At 37.9% G+C, this 19,327-nt stretch overlaps 1 protein-coding gene across 11 annotated transcripts in view; it reads right to left on the reverse strand.

Moving 5' to 3' along the window:
* TRAPPC9 (trafficking protein particle complex subunit 9) overlaps nt 1-19,327 on the reverse strand; it is an 825,958-nt gene that overhangs the window by 792,343 nt on the left and 14,288 nt on the right. For all 11 annotated transcript variants that reach the window (XM_039525295.1, XM_039525292.1, XM_039525294.1 and 8 more), the window contains 3 exons: nt 9,861-10,006; nt 7,268-7,396; nt 4,082-4,108 (listed from right to left, as the gene is read on the reverse strand). In XM_039525295.1, the coding sequence (XP_039381229.1) occupies nt 4,082-4,108; nt 7,268-7,396; nt 9,861-10,006 (302 nt within the window). The remainder of the gene's footprint in view (nt 1-4,081; nt 4,109-7,267; nt 7,397-9,860; nt 10,007-19,327) is intronic.

The following is a 19,327-nucleotide window of genomic DNA, read 5'->3' on the forward strand; positions in this document are numbered from 1 at the left end:
AATATATCACGTCTAGATGAGACTGATGTATCGATCCCCACCCGCAGATAGGGCGGGTAGTCTGGACATACCCTTGGATGTATTAGCAGGAGTGTTGTAAGCAAGACACAAGAAGTCTGATAAGGTCTCAACTGGAGTACAGTGTCCAGTTCTGGGCACCACACTTGATGAAAAATGTTGGCAAATTGGAGAAAGTCCAGAGGAGAGCAACAAATAGATTAAAGGTCTAGAAAACATGATGAGGAAAGATTGAAAAAATTGAGTTTGTTTAGTCTGGAAAAGAAGACTGAGGAAGGACATGATGATAACCTTCAAGTATGTAAAAGGCTGTTATAAAGAGGAAGGCGATAAATGGTTATCCTTAATCACTAAGTACAGGACAAGAAGTAATGGGCTTAAATTGCACCAAGGGAGATTTAGGTTAGATAGTAGCAAAAACTTAACTGTAGGGTAGTTAAGCTGAGGAACAAATTATCTGTGGAATCTCTGTCACTGGAGGTTTTTAAGAACAGGTTAGACAAACATCTGTCAGAGATTGTAGAAGATAATACTTAGTCCTGCATCAATCCAGGAGACTGGAGTAGATGACCTATCAAGGTTCCTACATTTCTATGATTCTATATACTTGGGGAAAATCAATATTGTAAAAATAGAGCTATTAAAGCTAAAACAGTCTTTTTCCGGACTTCTATGGTAGTAACTGAGAAAAAAGTGAGCAGTAGATTTCAAGTCACTGTCAGGCTAGCCTGAACTGACACAAAATTTAAAAGAAACCACATAGGGAGCACAAAAATAACTTTTTTTTTTTAAAGCTCTGCTCAGTCTTCTGTTATTTAGTCAGATTCATCTCTCCTTGTGTTAGAACTGTGATTCTACAATTTGCATTCAATGGTTTAATTTGTGCTGTTAGAGGATGAGCCCACGAGAGAAATGTTCTGAATAAAAGATTGCCTTGATAAGAAAATAGGGAAATACAGATTCCAAATTACCTGAAATTAAAAAAAAAAGCCCTTTTACTAGATGCAGCCACAGATGGTTATGAATGAAGTTATGAAAAGAATAAAGCCTTAAAGCCAATAGAGATATCAGAACAGAAAAGGATTAGGAATATAAAGATTAAACCACCACAAAATATCACCAGAACACAATGGCTGACAGTCTCTAGGATCTCTGACATTTCTTCAAGTTAATGAATTGAAGGAGATTCAGGAGCTCACTTTCAAAAAAAATCTGAGACATAGTAGGCAATCTTGATGGGATTATATGTCCTACTTCAAAATTAAGGAATAAATGATCAGAACTGTAAGAAAAATCTCATTTTCTTCCAGTAATCTAAAATTACGTACATGGATTTTTAAAAGGGCTAGAGTTTTAAGTAATATAATTGTATCTTGCCTCTGTCTATTTTTATATATGTATATGTATATAAAGAATAATAAAATCTTGTTCTTCAAGGTTAAACACCGCATATAACTATTTAGATGCATTATAGCAAATTTTTGCTTTCCCCTAAAGTATAAATGAAGCATTGATCACTAGCAGTGACAGGATACGAGACTTAAACAATTGGTCTGACCCATTGCAGCATATCTTATGTTCCAGGCAATGCACCCACGTTATTTAAGTCATCTGGCAAAGTCATTCATTTCAAGAAGACATAATGAGATTCTACCTGCCTTTTTAAAGTTTAAGTGATAAGTACAGAAAAGGGCAAAATGATTAGGCGTATGAAACAGCTTCCATATGAAAAGAGATTAATAAGACAGACTTTTCAGCTTGGAAAAGAGATGACTAATGGGGGATATGATAGAGGTCTATAAAATTATGACTGGTGTGGAGAAAGTAAATATGGAAGTGTTTTGTACTCCTCCTCATAACACATGAACTAGGGGTCACCAAATGAAATTAACAGGCAGCAGGTTTAAAACAAAAAGAAAGGAAGTATTTCTTCACACAACGCACAGTCAACCTGTGGAACTCTCTGCCAGAGGATGTTGCGAAGGCCAAGACTAACAGAGTTCAAAAAAGAACGAGGTAATTCATGGAAGACAGGTCTATCAAAGGCTATTAACCAGGATGGGCAGGGATGGTGTCCCTAGCCTCTGTTTGCCAGAAACTGGGAATTGGCGACAGGGGATGGATCACTTGATGATTTCCTGTTCTGTTCATTCCCTCTGAAGCACCTAGCACTGGAAGACAGGATACTGGGCTAGATGGACCTTTGGTCTGATCCAGTATGGCCATTCTTATGTTCTTCTCTCAAGAGAGATCACACACTGCTTTCCTTCATTCCAGTCAAATTTACACTTTCCCAAAACAGAGCAACAGAGGTTGAATTGGACATGTAGGATCCTCCATAAGAAGTTCTACAGCTTAAGTTACTGCAAACAACTTGGCTTCCACAAGCCATGAGGAAAAAAAAGCAGAAGTAGCACTCTCCCCTTTTATGCCTCCAAGCTTAATCCATGGGTACAGGCTCCCCTCCCACTGCAGAATTGGAGGAGAAAATGGGGTCTTACACTCTTACATCAATTGCTTTTGTGAGAAAGCTTATTTAATAATAAAAGCTATTGAAGAATCCCTAAACCAAAAAATGAATACTGTTTAGACATCTACAAAGCAGCGCTAACAACATATAGGAACAAATACAATACTGATCATATGAAAACTAGTGGACAATTTTTCATTTAATTCTAAGCAACTGGGCCATGAACAGCTGTCATGAAAATAGAGAAGTGTGATCTTCACTTAAATATAAAACTTTAAACAGTGACCAACTATTTTAAAATGGTCATTTCAATTTAAGGTGACCCATTTGGCAGTTTCACTGTCTCGTGTTTTTTTTTTTTAAGAAAGCAACATACAGCCTTTATAATCTGTATTTGTTTTAAAACAAAGGTACATTCCTACTGTCATTTCTATAAATAGCCCTTTTTCAGCTTATTTTGGATATCTTCATTTTAATACAATTGTTCCCAGAAAAAAAACTTATTTGCATATGAAAAACTGAAATACATTGGTAAGGTGTTTCATGTTACATTAACTGGGGGCAAGGAAAATTATGAAATTATAATTAAATATATCTAAAAGAAGCAAGTAAACCCTTTTGTTGCAAAGTGCTACAGAGCACCAAGGTATAAGTATTTTTTCATTAGTGCTTATGCAACAAACTGCCTTTAGGGTCTGCTGCAAGTCTCATTTCTTCAACTGGTCTGTTCTGAACAGTATTTGCCGCAAACCCACTCTTATACCTGTTCATTTTTTGTTCTTCTATTCATGTTGCTAAATGGGATAAGACCTCACTGAAATGGGTTGGGTGGCTTGCATCACAGCTTTTGGGTTTGTCATAGTGACAGATGTTTTGATAGTGTCCAGGTGAATACTGTATTTACATCTTAATGCATTCTATTTGGTTTTTATTGTCTGATACTCAGATGTCTCAAGAGACACCTTGCGAATGGATTAAATAAATGAATCCCAAATCACAAAATTTTGGTCTAGTAAACACAAGTTACAATTTGTAAATCATCTTTTGTCATCAACAGCCTTTGGTGGTAAACTGAATGCTGCTTCAGAGTTTGAGCAAAGTAATTATTGAAACAGAAATAAAAACCCACAGGACTAAGAATGCTGGGAAGACACTGTATTTAGAACATAGTAAAGTCAACATTACTGCTCTAGAAAAAGGCATTAAGACTACTACCTCACATTTTTAGTAATGCTGTAACTGGAAAAAAAAATCAAGGAGTTCTTGTAAGTAAATGGAAAGGGAAAGTTAAGCCAGATTTCTAAGCCATTCTGATGTTTAGACAATGTTCTCCAAAATCCATATGATCATGACAAAGTCACAGGTTCAAATTTTTTAAAATGTCTACCAAGTTTTGGATAAGTGACTTGATATATCATGGGCCTGATTTTCAGAAGTGCTGAGCACCCACAAAACTAAGAGTCAAATCAGGCCCACACTTTATCAAACTGATACCAAAAACTGAGGCACAAAGTCTGAACCAATTTTGAAAATTTAGCTGTAATCATCCACACAGATGCAAAACAATTTAAAAAAAGCAAAAAGACAAAGTACCTGGGTCAATGAGAACTTCTTGTGCCCCTAGGAGGAGGAAAAAAAAAGATTTTTTCAGCCTTAAAAATATAGCCAACATAAAGTAAGCTATTGCAATATATTTTACAACTATCAGTAGTCATAAGCAGAATTACAGGAAAATTATTAAAATCTAGCACAGACATTGCTGTTAAAACAGTGGTTGATTAATTTGAAGTCATAGCACAATAATTGTCATTTGGTTACAACATATTTACCATATCCTGTACCTATATTAAATGTCCTTTTTAAAAAAATATATAATCAGAAAAAGTTATGATTAGTTTTAAGACCAAACCAAAAGGAATATTTTAAAGTCAAATCCTAGATTATCTTAATTTTTAGTCATCCCCCCACTTTTTTCTTTTTTTTTTTTTTTTGGTTAGCAAGCTACCATAACACAGTGTACTTATAAGTGCTTGTAGAGTATTTATCACACAATTACTACCATTAGGACCCTTATACTTTAATGTCTTCTGACTTCCTTTAAAAAGATCATCCCATTTTTTTTAAAGATTTTGTTAATGACTCTACCATCACAGAGCACGGCTCTTCAGAAACTGAATACATGTTTGGTGGTAGACTTCGGTCAAGGTTGGGTAGCAGAAAGAAATGCTCCCTACATCTCAGATGTAGAGGTAGTCCATGAGATTCTAATATAGGATGTTTTGTGTAAGGCCTACCCAACACTCAAGCCATTTATGTTAAATATATGGTAAAAGGAGATTGCATTTGAGAAGTGACTTCAATTTTTTTTTCTTTTTTTTTTTAAATAGATACAGCATCCTGTTGCTCTCAACCCTGGAGAAGGTAATTGAAATGTGAAGAGAGGGCTCAATAGCCCCAAATTATTTGTGTTCTTTATCCGATAGCTTGTACTTCCTTAAACTGATTCTCAGTCTCTAGACCAGACAGGTAAACTAGAGATTTAAAAGCTACAGGAAAACTGAAATTAAATTTTCTATATCTAATTCTATAAGGCTATTATACTTGTCACTTTTAAAAATGTAAGAAATCATAAATAGAAATGCAACTGAAAAAGTAAGATACTTCAGACAGAGAGAGTTGCACAAACAGTATGTACTAAAGAGGAAACAACAATCAGAAAATCAGAGAAGAAAGATACAAAAATGTTTGTGTTATAATCAGACCTTTATATATATTTTTAGAGAGATGGTTTGGGTTCAGGATATAGTAGCTGTTCCGACAAAGATTAGAATCCAACTATTTAGACCCCAAAATGACAGTGATAATAACTAGAGTTAGTGATGATATCTTGTGGACTGTAAAATAACAGCTCTAGATTAAGATGTGTGTTCCTGAAAGGTATGGAGTGAAGAGAACAGACTGAATTAAAATACTAGTTGTCTCTATGAATAATGTTTTTTACTTAATGCAGACAGTGGCTTATTGAAAAGCTTTTAACAAGAAATTTAAGAAGTTTATATTTATCAGTGTATTAAATATACAACTTGCAGAAGTGACTGGAAGACACTGCAAATTATTAAATTACAAAACAAATGAAGAAAGTAGTAATAAATCACAAAATGTAGTTTGTTCAGTTATTCTGACATCAATTATGATAATATACTTTTGTAAAAATAAGTTTTAGTAACAAGACCTCACTGCAACATCTACTATTAAATCTTTGCTGAGAAGTGAAGAAAGCCACAACTGTGTGCTTGATGAGTGGGAAATCATCTTGTCCAACTTGTAAGATGCATTTTAACACAGGGGTTCTCAAACTGGGGGTTGGGATGTCTCAGAGTCATGAGGTTATTACATGGGAGGTCGCGAGCTGTCAGCCCCCACCACAAACCCCACTTTGCCTCCAGCATTTATAATGGTGTTAAGTGTTTTTAATTTATAAAGGGGGGGGGGTCGCACACCAAGGCTTGCTGCGTTAAAAGGGTCGCTAGTACAAAAGTTTGAGAACCACTGAAGTTATGGGACTAGCTGGACAAAAAACTTTATTTACTTAAATGACATGAATACCTGGTGTAATCTTTTGAAATATGCTCTTTTATTGTAAAGTTGAAATGTCAATACATATAATTTGTAATTCATCCTTTGAAAATGCAAAATAAATGTTTGCCAGTTTTGATATGTATATTAAGTAAAGCTATTTTTACAAGATGGAATTAGTTCTGATCACAATTTTAAAAAGAATTTATGATTAGCTGTTAAACAAGGGAATGGGGATTGTGTTGTTTTTTTAAAAACTCTAAATAGCTAGCAGGCACTCTCTCCAAGGAAGCAACGAAGAGTCCTTTGGCACCTTGAAGACTAACAGATATATTGGAGCATAAGCTTTCGTGGGTGAATACTCACTTCAGCACTACTTGATGAAGTGGGTATTCACCCATGAAAGCTTATGCTCCAATATATCTGTTAGTCTTTAAGGTGCCACAAGACTCTGTTGCTTTTTACAGATCCAGATGAACACGGCTATCCCTCTGATACTTGTCTCCAAGGAAGGTACCGTAACCTGTTTCATAAAAGCTATACAATTAAAGTATTTACAAAAAGCATACTAAAGCCTTTCAATGGCAAGTTGTCAGTTTCCTGACTGGTGTTTAATTTTACAACCAACATTTTAATAAAAGACCTACTAAATGGGCTTTGTTTAAAATTGATATGAACTACAATTCAATATTAGAGTATTATAATTCATACAAGTAACTGCATATATACTCTGCCAATAATGCATAAGTTTTAAACTAAGTGATGCGGTCTTCCAAACAAGTCCTTGAATAAAGAACACCAAAAGCCTTGGATATTGAACATACCCTTCTTATCCTTATCAATTCATATATCTCTCTCACACCATTTATATATTTTCTCAAAACTGCCTGCGTTTTCCCCTGCTGAATGATTTTCACCAAATCTTAAGTAGAATCCTGGTCTTAACACACAACCAGAGAAATTGTGAACAAATTCTATCTCTGGGTAAGCACATTTCTTAATATCACTACAAAACCATTGGATTTTTGTACTAAAAAATAAATCTTCTCACAAAAAAGAAATGTAGTTCAGTTTAATAGTATTTTTACCTTTGTGTGAAATTCTTATTACACATGGGTGGCGGGGGGAGACTATAGATTAAGGGTTGTCATTACTAAACATCTGGGGAAAGAAGTCAGAACAGAAGCCCCGTTTAAGGCTTACCTGGTCGGTGTCTGTTGCCTGCCTCAGCGGGAAGAGAACTACCTTGTGCCCTACGAGCCCCAGCTTTACCTCCTGTGCCACCAGGGTAGTGATAGATAACTGATGCTGAGCATAAACCTTCAAGAGCAGCTGAAGATTAAAGATAAAGAAATATTTAATTAACAGAGAATCAATTCATCACATGATATGAAGTATTATAATTTATAATCCTATAAACAGAGCCTCAAACACCTCACCCTGTCAGGGGCATCCATAGAAATTTTTTTCCATGGTATGCATCATCAATCCCCGCAAAGCCATCCCCGCTGCGCCTACTGAGTTCACACCACACTCAGTCCCCTTCAAGCATGTCCCACCCAGGTGCAATCTCATTCCCCATCAATGAGAAGGAACATGGGCTGCTGAAATGGAGCAAGGCCAGGCAGGCCCCCAGGGGGAAGCCCTGGTACAGAAGCGAGCCCCACAGCAGCGGCACGGACAAATACTGTCAACCCCACTGCTCAGTGTTTCAGAGTAGCAGCCATGTTAGTCTGTATCCGCAAAAAGAACAGGAGTACTTGTGGCACCTTAGAGACTAACAAATTTATTTGAGCATAAGCTTCCGTGGGCTACAAAAGTTTTTTGCTGACAACAGTTCATCTTAATTAATTAGCCTCTTAGGAGTTGGTTGGACAACTCCCACTTTTTCATGTTCTCTGTATGTATACATATCTCCTCACTATATGTTCCATGCTATGCATCCGACGAAGTGGACTGCTCAGTGTGTCCAGCCAGATTTAGCTCTGCAGCTCCTCCATCACGATGGAGGGACCACAGTAGTGCTGAACTTCAGTGCACAGGGGCCACAACGCAACTCTCTCGATTATGGCCCCATGATCTCTCCATCATGATACTTTTAGCAATCTCTGTCATAAAGGAGGGGCCACACCTGTCTGGGCAGTGGGGCGGCCAGCCCTGCTCCTCCTTGCCACTGTCAATGATACGCATCAAGCGTAATGTGTATGGCTGCATATATACCACTGCACCCTTCATGAATAAAAATTTTGTCTGGCTCCTTCCCACGCTAGAACAGAACGTTCTAAGCATCATTGTTCCTTTCTCAAGAGTGAAAGGAAAAAAAAGACAGTAAGTAGAATGGCTGAAGCTGATACATCTTTTGCAAGAGGGGAGCCATGAAGTAAAATAACGCAAAGACGTGCCGGGGGGCTGGGGGTATGTCTACGCTTAGCTGGAGGTGCAAATTCCAGCTTAAGGATACATACCGCATGCTAGCTCCAATCAAGCTAGTGCACTAAAAATAGATTGTAGGTATGGCAGTGTGAGCAGATAGCCACCCCAAGTACATACCTAGCACCTTGGATGGCTACATACTTGAAGTGGCAAGCCCCTTTTGCCACTTGCACCATTGCAGCTACACTATTTTTAGCACAACAGCTTGATCAGATCTAGCATGTGTATGTCTCCTTGCACCAGAATTTACACCTCCAACTCAAAGTGTATACATATCTTAAGAGGAGTGGAAGGAGAAGCAAAGAGCACAGCAGCAGGAGCTGCTAGTGATTTCCCTACATGGATGATGTAAAGGTCTAGAAAACATGACCTATAAGGGAAGATTGAAAAAATTGGGTTTGTTTAGTCTGGAGAAGAGAAGACTGAGGGGGTACATGATAAGAGTTTAAGTATATAAAAGGTTGTTACAAGGAGGTGGGGGGTGAAAAATTGTTCTCGTTAACCTTTGAGAACAGGACAAGAAGCAATGGGCTTAAATTGCAGCAATGGAGGTTGAGATTGGACATTAGGAAAATCTTCCTAACTGTCAGGGTAGTTAAACACTGGAACAAATTGCTTAGGGAGGTTGTGGAATCTCCGTCATTGGAGGTTTAAGAACAGGTTAGACAAACACCTGTCAAGAATGGTCTTGTTATTACATAGTCCTGCCTTGAGAGCAGGGGACTGGACTAGATGATGGACTGAGGTCCCTAAACTTCTGTGATTCTATGGAGGAATGAGAATCAGCAGCTAAGCATCCAATGACCACTTGTGCACCTAGGAGAAAAGCAACAACAGCACAAGAAAAAGAGGCCTGCAAAGAGATGAAGCCTAGGGGCCAAAACTGATTTGCATGAGGTGAAAGGAGTGAAGGTATGTGAATGTAAGTTAAATATATGTGGGTTTGGCAGCCACAGGAGCATACATTTTTCCATCCAATCTTTATTATGCCTCATACCAGCAGGATTTGAAACATTTTTCCCCACACCTATTCACCTGAGGACTAAGATCACCTTTTAAAAACAGCTATTATACTAGTCATGCATAATATAGTTATGCTACAGAAGCCCATGTTTTATATTGCAAATATGCTAAATTCTCACTTTCTATAACAAACAGTATTTTCCTTGCATTCTTAGTCACGTACTAATTTTTTTGGCTTGATTTTCAAGTCACATTTTATTGGATTTTTTAAGTGTCTTTTTAAGTGCATTTAATTGCTGCCTTTTTATATTGCAGCAGGAAGGCTACAAAAAGTTACCATCATTTGCTTCGTACCAGAATCTTAAATGATTTGTGTTTTATCAGCATCAATTAAGCCTACCTCCAAGCCACAAAAAGTCATTTACAGACCGCAGAAGTTCCACAGCCATATGATAATGTACCAAGGAATCTTGCAACATCCCAGCTTGTAGACACAGATCACCAACATGTTTCCGCATCCGACCTTGACAACGTTTCTTATAATGTCTGAAATATAAAAGATAGTGTATAGTTATTCCCACAATACCTACATTCTATGAGCTGAGAAAGCATTGAGTTACTTGTTTTTATTCTTCCCAATCTATTTATGAATCACTGAGACATTAAAACATGGCTGTGACGTTATTGACATGAATTGTGACCATGTAAGTCACTGTTGCAACCAAGGTCCTATAGTTGCATCAAATCTTGTACAAAGGAGGTCAAGTAAGGCGTCTATAGAAAGCTTGTAATTCGCTGTTTATGATTATGCTGTCTGTATGTCTATCATTTTTGTATTTGATGTTATGAATATTGTCTATGTACTTGTATCTCAATGTGTTTGATTTTAAGTAGCCTCAGTGAAGCATTTGGTCAGCTTCTTGAGAATGGGCACTTACTGAGAACAGTCCTATCAAGAAACACTTAACTGACAATGGACTTTGGGAGATGCCAATCCACATCTGAGCTTTCCTGGAACGTTCAAACTAACATGTAAACAATGGCGTCGGCCTGCAAAAACCTGAACTATTCATGGACATGTGACTTGCGCAGGTGGCTACAAACTCCATCTTGTTGCTGTGACTTTGCACAGAAGAACAAAGGGGTTTCTGCCCATAAGAGAGAGAATATAAAAGGCCCTGGAAGCCTCTCCATTTTGTCTTCAGCTGGCTCAATAGATGGCCTCTCCACCCCAAAGAGATGCCTGGAAAAAAAAAACTGGGACAAAGGACTACAACTAAGGGGGTGTGAGTGACTGCTGGACCCAGGCCACAAACCACAACATTGGTCTGAAAAGGATTGGGCTCAGACTAGGAAGGAGTCTAGTCTGTGAAAGAAGCTTATTGGGACATCCTTGAGGGTGAGATTTTCCTATATTCAGTTTACTACTGTATTAGGCTTAGACTTGTGTGTTTTGTTTTATTTCGCTTGGTAACTTACTTTGTTCTATTACTACTTGGAACCACTTAAATCCTACTCTTTATACTTAATAAAATCACTTTTGCTTATTAATTAACCCAGAGTAAGTAATTAATACCTGGGGGAGCAAACAGCTGTGCATACCTCTCTATCAGTGTTATAAAGGGCAGACAATTTATGAGTTTACCCTGTATAAGCTAAATACAAAGTAAAATGGATTTATTTGGGATTTGGATCCCATTGGGAGCTGAGTCTGGGTGCTAGATACAGGAGCACTTGCTAAGCTATTTTCAGTTAAGTCTGCAGCTTTGGGGGGCATGGTTCAGACCCTGGGTCTGTGTTGGAACAGACTGGCATGTCTGGCTCAAAAAGGCAGGGTTCTGGAGGCCAAACTGGCAGAGAAAAAACAGGCTCAGAGGTAGTCTCAGCACATCAGGTGACAGTCCCAAGGGGATCTCTGTGACCGAACCCATCATAATGGCAATCCATCCTTTATCACTGAGCAAACAGCCCAACATCAACTATAACCAGTGTATTGGGCAAAATGAAAAATAAAGACCAAACACCCTCAAGAAATATTGATGAGATATATAAACATATTCTGAATATACAGCACTGCTGTACATAGATTAAACGGAAAGCCTTCCTTTCAGAGAGAATTTTACTTGTAAATTATGAAATATATAGAGAAAAATGCTAATAGAAATAGGCAGATCATTCTTTTCATGTTCTATTAATTAAATACACCTCTACCTCGATATAACGCTGTCCTCGGGAGCCCAAAAAAAATAAATCTTACCACGTTATAGGTGAAACCAGGTTAAATCAAACTTGCTTTGATCCGCCGGAGTGCGCAGCCCTGCCTTCCCGGAGCACTGCTTTACCGCGTTATATCAGAATTCATGTTATATCGGATCGCGTTATATCGGGGTAGAGGTGTACTTGCTCTGTAGAACTAACAGCCTGTTAAAATAGCACACAACTTTTTCCTGTGAGGGGATGGATTATCTATGGATCTGCTGAAGACCTAAGCATCTTCCCACTTTTACTCACACTTTCAGCCTCGGGGACCAACATCCCAAGAGCTGAATGGGATTCTCTTCAAAGCCCACCTATACCACTAAGTAAAAGATCAGCTAGAAAATAGCTATAGACCACCACAAGGCATTCAGTCCCCATCTCTCTCCCCAACCACCCAAATAAGGAAACTACAAGGAACAAGGCAGCTTGTGGAAAATTTTAAACTAAATAGATGCTTCAATAGAGTTAATTATTAGAAAAGTAACTAATCTGGATAATGGATTCTTGATGTAGCATTGATGCAAGCCTTCCTTAACCAGAACTTCTCAGAAATAAGTAGGTGAATGGAACAGATGCCAAGTAACAAATATATACTTCCCCCTAGGGACCTCATCATGCTTCAAGACAGGAGGCAAATCATTCACTCTCTCAGAAGAGACTTCTCTCAAGGTATATCTACACTGCAATAAAAATCTGTGGCTGGCCTGTGTCAGCAGACTTAGGCTTGGACTGTGGGACTGTTTTACTGCAGTGTAGACTTGCAGGCTCAGGCTGTACCCTATGAAGTGTGAGGTTTCCCACAGCTTGGGCTGCAGCCCAAGCCCAGAAATCTACACTTCAGTCAAACACCCTAGAGCCCAAGACCTGCAAGCCTGAGTCACTTGGCACGGGCCAGCCACAAGTGTCTAGTTGCAGCGTAGACATACCCTCAGAGCCCCTCAGCAAATATCTGCACATTCTGCTCTGCCTTCAAGGACACACCTAAGTATTCTATAGAATGAAAATATTTGCACCACCAGTAATTAAGCTTTTTTTCATTTGAAAGATTTAACAAAACAGTCACTCATCTACATTAATTTAGTAAGTACACACAAAACCTAGTGCTGAAACATCAGAGATTCTTCCAGTATATTATTCAAATACATTTCTCAGAGTTTCTAGTATCTTCTCTCCAAGGTTAAATTTCTCCAAGTTATTTAAGTCTTTCCTCTTCTTCCATGACCATGTCTTTCTGAGCAGCAGGGTGGATTTGATTTAGTAAGGAAGACTCGATTTAATCATAGATTTCTACATAAAAGTGCATTCTTGTTTGTTGTTATAACCTTAATACATATTCTTCATAACTCGGAGATAGATGTAGGTTTCATTTTTAGAAGGTACAAACTATACTTTTTAAACAGTGATCTATTTTGAAAATTTTTCAGATTAGTTTTACAGCTATATCAGAAAATGAAGTATTGTTTGTTTATTTCATTTACCAAAGGTAATTGAAGCAGATATTTATGCAGTCATTGGGAGGTGAACTATCTCCAATTCAACAGGTTAATCATAAATATTTGGAGGATTTTCTTGCATGCTGTATTAGGAGGAGAACATCACCAGAAAGACATTTAAATTCTTACAGCCTGCTGCCATTATAGGTTCTCTCTTCTAGTGAGAGAATGGTATGGTAGATCTCAAATCAATGAAGGCTACACTAAGAAAGACCTCAAGACTTCTAGACTACGCTACTCAAACAGTTTTATTTTTGTTTCTAGTGCCTGTCCCATTCTTCTCACATTTATCTCCAGACTTCTTCTCCTTGTCCAGATCTATTCCACCCCCAACGATCTTCTATTCATTGAATGTTTTGAAACTTTGCACTTTTAGAGAGAGGTAAGGGATTAACTCTGTGTACACAAATTTGCAGAGGGACAATAGGGTTGAGGTCTGTTATTTCTCACCTCTATATATTTATTTTAAAACATTTTTGCTGTTATCTCTGGAGACACAAATCCAGTTTGAGAACTGCAACACTAAGCATCTCTGATGGTATCTTCTAGACAGAGCACTGAGTCCCATTGGGTAGATAAAAAGATTAACCTACATAATCTATACAGAAGCACCCAGAACCCCATAAAATTGGGTCCCTAATCCATCAACTATGGGAACTCATTTACAAAACTTTCCTTAAACATTACATGAATATATTGTCTCATACTACAGAATTAGAATTTAAAATCCCTATTCCATGATGTGATATCTTTGACCTATAATGCATCTTTAGATAGGTCTTTTCCTTAAAAAAGCATTTTATCAAAAAAATTCAACTTAAATTTTAAAAAATCCATATATTTCTTTTTTAAATCATTGATTTTTATCTATCCTGCTGAGAAGCTATTTTTGGATGCCTCCCACGTCTCCATTTTCAGTGTCAGAGATTTATTTTACCCTTTCTGATCTGTGAACAGCCTTTCTTGAAAACTCATCAGCTGTTCCTGATTCCTTCCATTTTTCAGACCCGTTAATCTTTGCCATATCCTTCATAGCACTCCAATTTTCTTCCACACTGGTGGATTTAATATATTCTCCCATTCCATATTGCCGCCTCCTCCATTATCTTTCTTAATATGCATACATTTGTTTTCTTAAAATCTACATCTGTTATTCTTTATTATTTTTAATTCAAGCAGCTTGTAACCACTATTCACAGAATCATAGACTTTAAGGTCACATGGAACCATTATGATAGTCTAGTGAGTCTGACCTCCCGCACAATGCAGGCCACAGAATATCACCCACCCACTCCTGTATCAAACCCCTAACCTATGTCTGAGCTACTGAAGTCCTCAAATCGTGGTTTAAAGACTTCAAGGTGCAGAGAATCCTCCAGAAAGTGACCCATGCCGCAGAGGATGGAGAAAAACCCCCAAGGGCCTCTGCCAGTCTGCCCTGGAGGAATATTCCTTCCTGACCCCAAATATGGCAATCAGCTAAACCCTGAGCATGTGGGCAAGACTCAGACACCCAGGAAAGAATTCTCAGATCCCACCCCAACTAACATCCCATCACAGGCCATTGGGCATATTTACCACTAATAGTCAAAGATCAATTAATTGCCAAAATTAGGCTATCCCATCATATTCTCAGTCCCTACCTACCAATTAGTAAATAGTAAATCCAGGGTTGCTTATTCTCTACTTAGATTCACTACTTTCTGGATCACTGAGAGGCAGAACAGATTGAGTACAAAAATGGAACTCCTGAGTAATAATCCCAGATCTGCCATTGATGTGCTGTGAGAACTTGGGCAAGTTACTGAGGCAGAGAGGCTGAGTATCTCCAACTATTAAATAGGGATAACACCATTTACCTACCATATAGACATGTTGAAATGATTAATGTTTATACAGCACTATGAAATCTTTGATGATCCACATAAATGTTTCCCAAAAACATCAGATTTGTAGGTCTGGCTTCTCTTCCCTGAAGACCACTCTTTTACATAAGAACTAAATGAAATAACCATCAAGTAAATAAGGTTTTTAAAATGTTTAAGAAACTTCATTTAAAGTTAAATTAAAATGCAGAGCCCCCCCTCCCCCGAATCGGTGGCCAGGACCCGGGCAGCGTAAGTGCCACTGAAAAACAATGGGAGAACACTTCAACCTCTCTAACCACTCAGTGACAGACTTGAAGGTGGCAATTTTACAACAAAAAAAGTCAAAAACAGACTCCAAAGAGAGACCGCTGAACTTGAATTCATATGCAAATTAGATACAATTAACTTTGGTTTGAACAGAGACTGGGAATGGTTGGGCCATTACACTAATTCAATCTATTTCCCCATGTTAAGTATCCTCACACCTTCTAGGGGTCATCTCAATCACCACTTCAAATGTTTTTTTTCCTCCTGCTGATAATAGCTCATCTCATTTGATTGGCCTTCTTACAGTTGGTATGGCTACTTCCACCTTTTCATGTTCTCTGTATGTATAAATATCTTCTTGCTGTATGTTCCAGTCTATGCATCCAATGAAGTGGGCTGTAGTCCACAAAAGCTTATGCTCAAATAAATTTGTTAGTCTCTAAGGTGCCACAAGTACTCCTGTTCTTTTTATATATAGTAACAGACGTCCCCAATAAAAACACCCATTTTAAAATAACTTTCTGTAATTCATTGTTGTTTATGAAGAACTAAGTTATCCACGTGAACAATTTTTATTGTTACAACAATGTACAGTTTTTCCAACTTGTGCTTTAACACTATACAAATGTCTCTGCCAGTCAAAAGGTGAATATTCATGTAAACAAGATCCACCCTCAACACACAGATGATAAAACAATTCACCAGATGCTTGGGGTTTTTGTCTGGTTTTATTTTTTAAGTCACCCAGCTACAAAAAGGGTCAATAAAAACATTAATTCAGAACTAGACTGAAAAAATGCTTGTCTGTTATGAAATGCATAATACTATATATTATATATATATATTGCAAAAAAATTAAAAATCACTTTTTTGGTGATTTCCTCCAGTGTACAGTCATGAAATAAATTATTTGTCCCAGCTACTGATGCTATGAGGCCTGAGATGAAGAAATTGGTGCAAAATTTTACAATATAATAAGGAGGTTATAACTTTCTTTTTTTTCTGGATGCATTGGTTGGTTGATCATGAGTCACCAGGGTTCTGGTTCCCTGTGGTCTAAGCCAATTCCCACCCAGTGACAGAGGTTAGACGTCATTTTCTACGCTCTCTCAGAGGGAGTGGCATGAACAGAGCGCCATTGTACTTGCTTGCTCTTCCTTTTCCCCATAAGGCCATCCAAGATTTTTGATGGACAGTGACTGCTGAAGACACCAGATGAAAAAGCACCCCAACCCCCAAAAATACTGGCAAGTGGCAGCAAGTCCACTAATCCTATCCCAAACCATAAAGGATGTTGTCACTTACAGGACTACATGGTCTTATGGGATACTCCACAGCTTCACATAACCATTCAAAACCTGAATCTTTGTAGGTTCCCCACTCACTAGAGTTACATGTGGTTGACTACTGAGAGGCTGGCTTACAATGTGCTTTCAACTATAGTTCCATCTTTATGCAGTAGCTGCTATGTTTTTAAGGAATAAAATCCTCTTAAGAAGTAAGAATCAGTATTGTTTTGGGAGCACTGTGGAGTGCTGGTGGAAAACAGACTGCTTGTCTGCTACCACACTAAAACAGTTACCACTAATAGCCACCATAATGCCTCCATCAAACTTGCTTACCTTATTCTGGGTGTCCACATTTCTGGTTTAACATCAAGCACCTCATCAGCTGGCATGTGCAGGACACAATACATACCTCTGTACCACTTCTGGGGATAGAAGCAGAAGGCAGAGTCCTGGCCACTTCCATCCCCACCTGATCTTATGTACATATGGTGCATATATATTGCAGCCATGCATTTGATTTTATATGCATTGCTCTGTTCCACCCCTATTTTACTGTCTCCAGCTAAAATTGCCCTAGGTGACTGCCATAATTATGTGCAAAATTCAGAATGGGCAAAAAAGTGTTAAATCATTACATTTCAAACTAGAGGTAAATTTAATCACAAACCATTTAGCAAAAAGTTTGGAGGAGTTTCTGATTTTTCAAAGTGTCAGAAAACAAAACTGAAGGGTCAAAAACCATGCAAAATGAATTGGCAAAGTTTTCATGCAAAATGCTGCAAAAAAAAATCCCCACCAAATTCAATCAATTCCCAATTCTGGTTAGCATGCAAAAAAACAAATATCACTGTTCATAACATTGAGCCTTTAAAAATCCAGCTACAGCATCTAATTTTCATCGCTGACAAAACATTTGAATTTTGAAAACAAACACAGGCAGTAGCTTCATTGCTTTGAGTTTACAAAATAAAGCAGCTTCCAGAGGTCAGCAGCCATCTCAGCAAACTGTTTGTGTTCTACGAAAAAAATTCCAGCATTGCCACCAAATAGAATTGCCATATGCTAAAAGAAGTGAACCCATGATAACAACAGTCCAGCAGTAATTCTTAGTTGTACTGGAAAACAAACATATACAAGCAACACTCAACTATGTAATGAAGACAGAATGGAAAGGCAGCACATGAAAACTAACTCATTTTAAAATATAATCTATCACAGCCTACCTTTTCAGACCCAACAACAAACTCACAGGGCAGTATGAGAGGGAAAAGAAAGAAAGGAACAAAACAAAAATTAGAAATATACAAGAACAGAAAAAAATTAAATAGCCAGGTATATATGTACTCAGATTTCACACAGTTTGACAAAGAGCAGAGAACAAATCCCACCTACTATCTATTAACATGAGAAAAGCAATACATCTGTATAGGATCTTGCTCTCTCATCACCCAATAACAATGTTAAGAAGATGTCTTGTCAGTTCAAAATCAACAATGTAATTGTGCCCATACTAACACATCTGAGTTGATGTGAATAACTTAAAGATTAAAATAATTTGGGCCCAACAGTCTAGAAATACTAGCTATTCTTTTTTAAAACATTGAAAACAGGAAAGCCTAGAAAGAGTTATTAAACAGCGGTGTCTGAAATGGCCAAGGAGGGAGTGACTTCAACAGAAATGGTCTCATATGAAGACTTGAAAACAGTCATAGTACTACACACAATCAGTAACACACCAGATAAGAGAACATTAAACTTGTCTATAACATAGCATGCTGAGGCACCAGCACAGGAGCTCTGAGTATGCACCTTCCCTGATACCCTAAGGTTGAAAAGCCTTTTGTTTCTTCATAAGGATATACAATCCCACCTACTTTGTCCAGTGGGAATTCCTGGCTAGTCAGATGGTTATATCATAAATGCATCAGATCCCAGAAGTTTTTTTAACAACTGGCTCTTTCCTGTTCAGAGTAGCTATATCTTTTGCCACTACCAGATTCTTGGACCCTGAAGTCCAGGCATTTTGGACCATAGGGAATGCTATTTCCTGTCTACATCTTAACCTTAGGCTCCAACCTTGCTGAGTCCTACACATGTGCTTAGCTTTATGCATTGAGTTATCCCCACTCATGTCAAGTCTTGACAGGACCAATGCCTTAATGCTCCTACTCATCCCCTCCTCTTGGCTATTCCAGTCCATTTTAAGATCATGTACCTGCTTTGATTTCTGCTTCTTTTCATTAACCAGTCAGGAACATCATAAATAAAATACATTGTTTCTATAGTGCTTTCCATGTGAAGACTTTAAAGTACCTTACAAACACTAATGAACTAAGCCTCAACAGCCCTATGACCTAAGGAAATATTGTCCCCATTCTACAGATGAGGAAACCAAAGTACAGTGGGATTAACTGATTTGCCCAGGATCACATGCTGGCAGGCTGTGCCAGGAACTGAACCAAGGTCTGACTCCCAGTCCTATGCCTTGTAATCAACAAGATCATCTTTCTTTCCACAGCTTCCTACTTCTCATCTGCTAAGTAAGCATTTTACCATTTAAGCTAATTCTCCAACACAAATACTGTAATTAGGCTTAGAAGGATTTGATTTTAATCAGTAAATGTCACTAAACATCTATTAGAACCATACACACAAACGGATGAAAAAGTATTTCCATTGATGATCATCTAA

This window comes from Mauremys reevesii, linkage group 2 (genome assembly GCF_016161935.1).
Source record: "Mauremys reevesii isolate NIE-2019 linkage group 2, ASM1616193v1, whole genome shotgun sequence".
Classification (NCBI taxonomy): domain Eukaryota; kingdom Metazoa; phylum Chordata; order Testudines; family Geoemydidae; genus Mauremys; species Mauremys reevesii.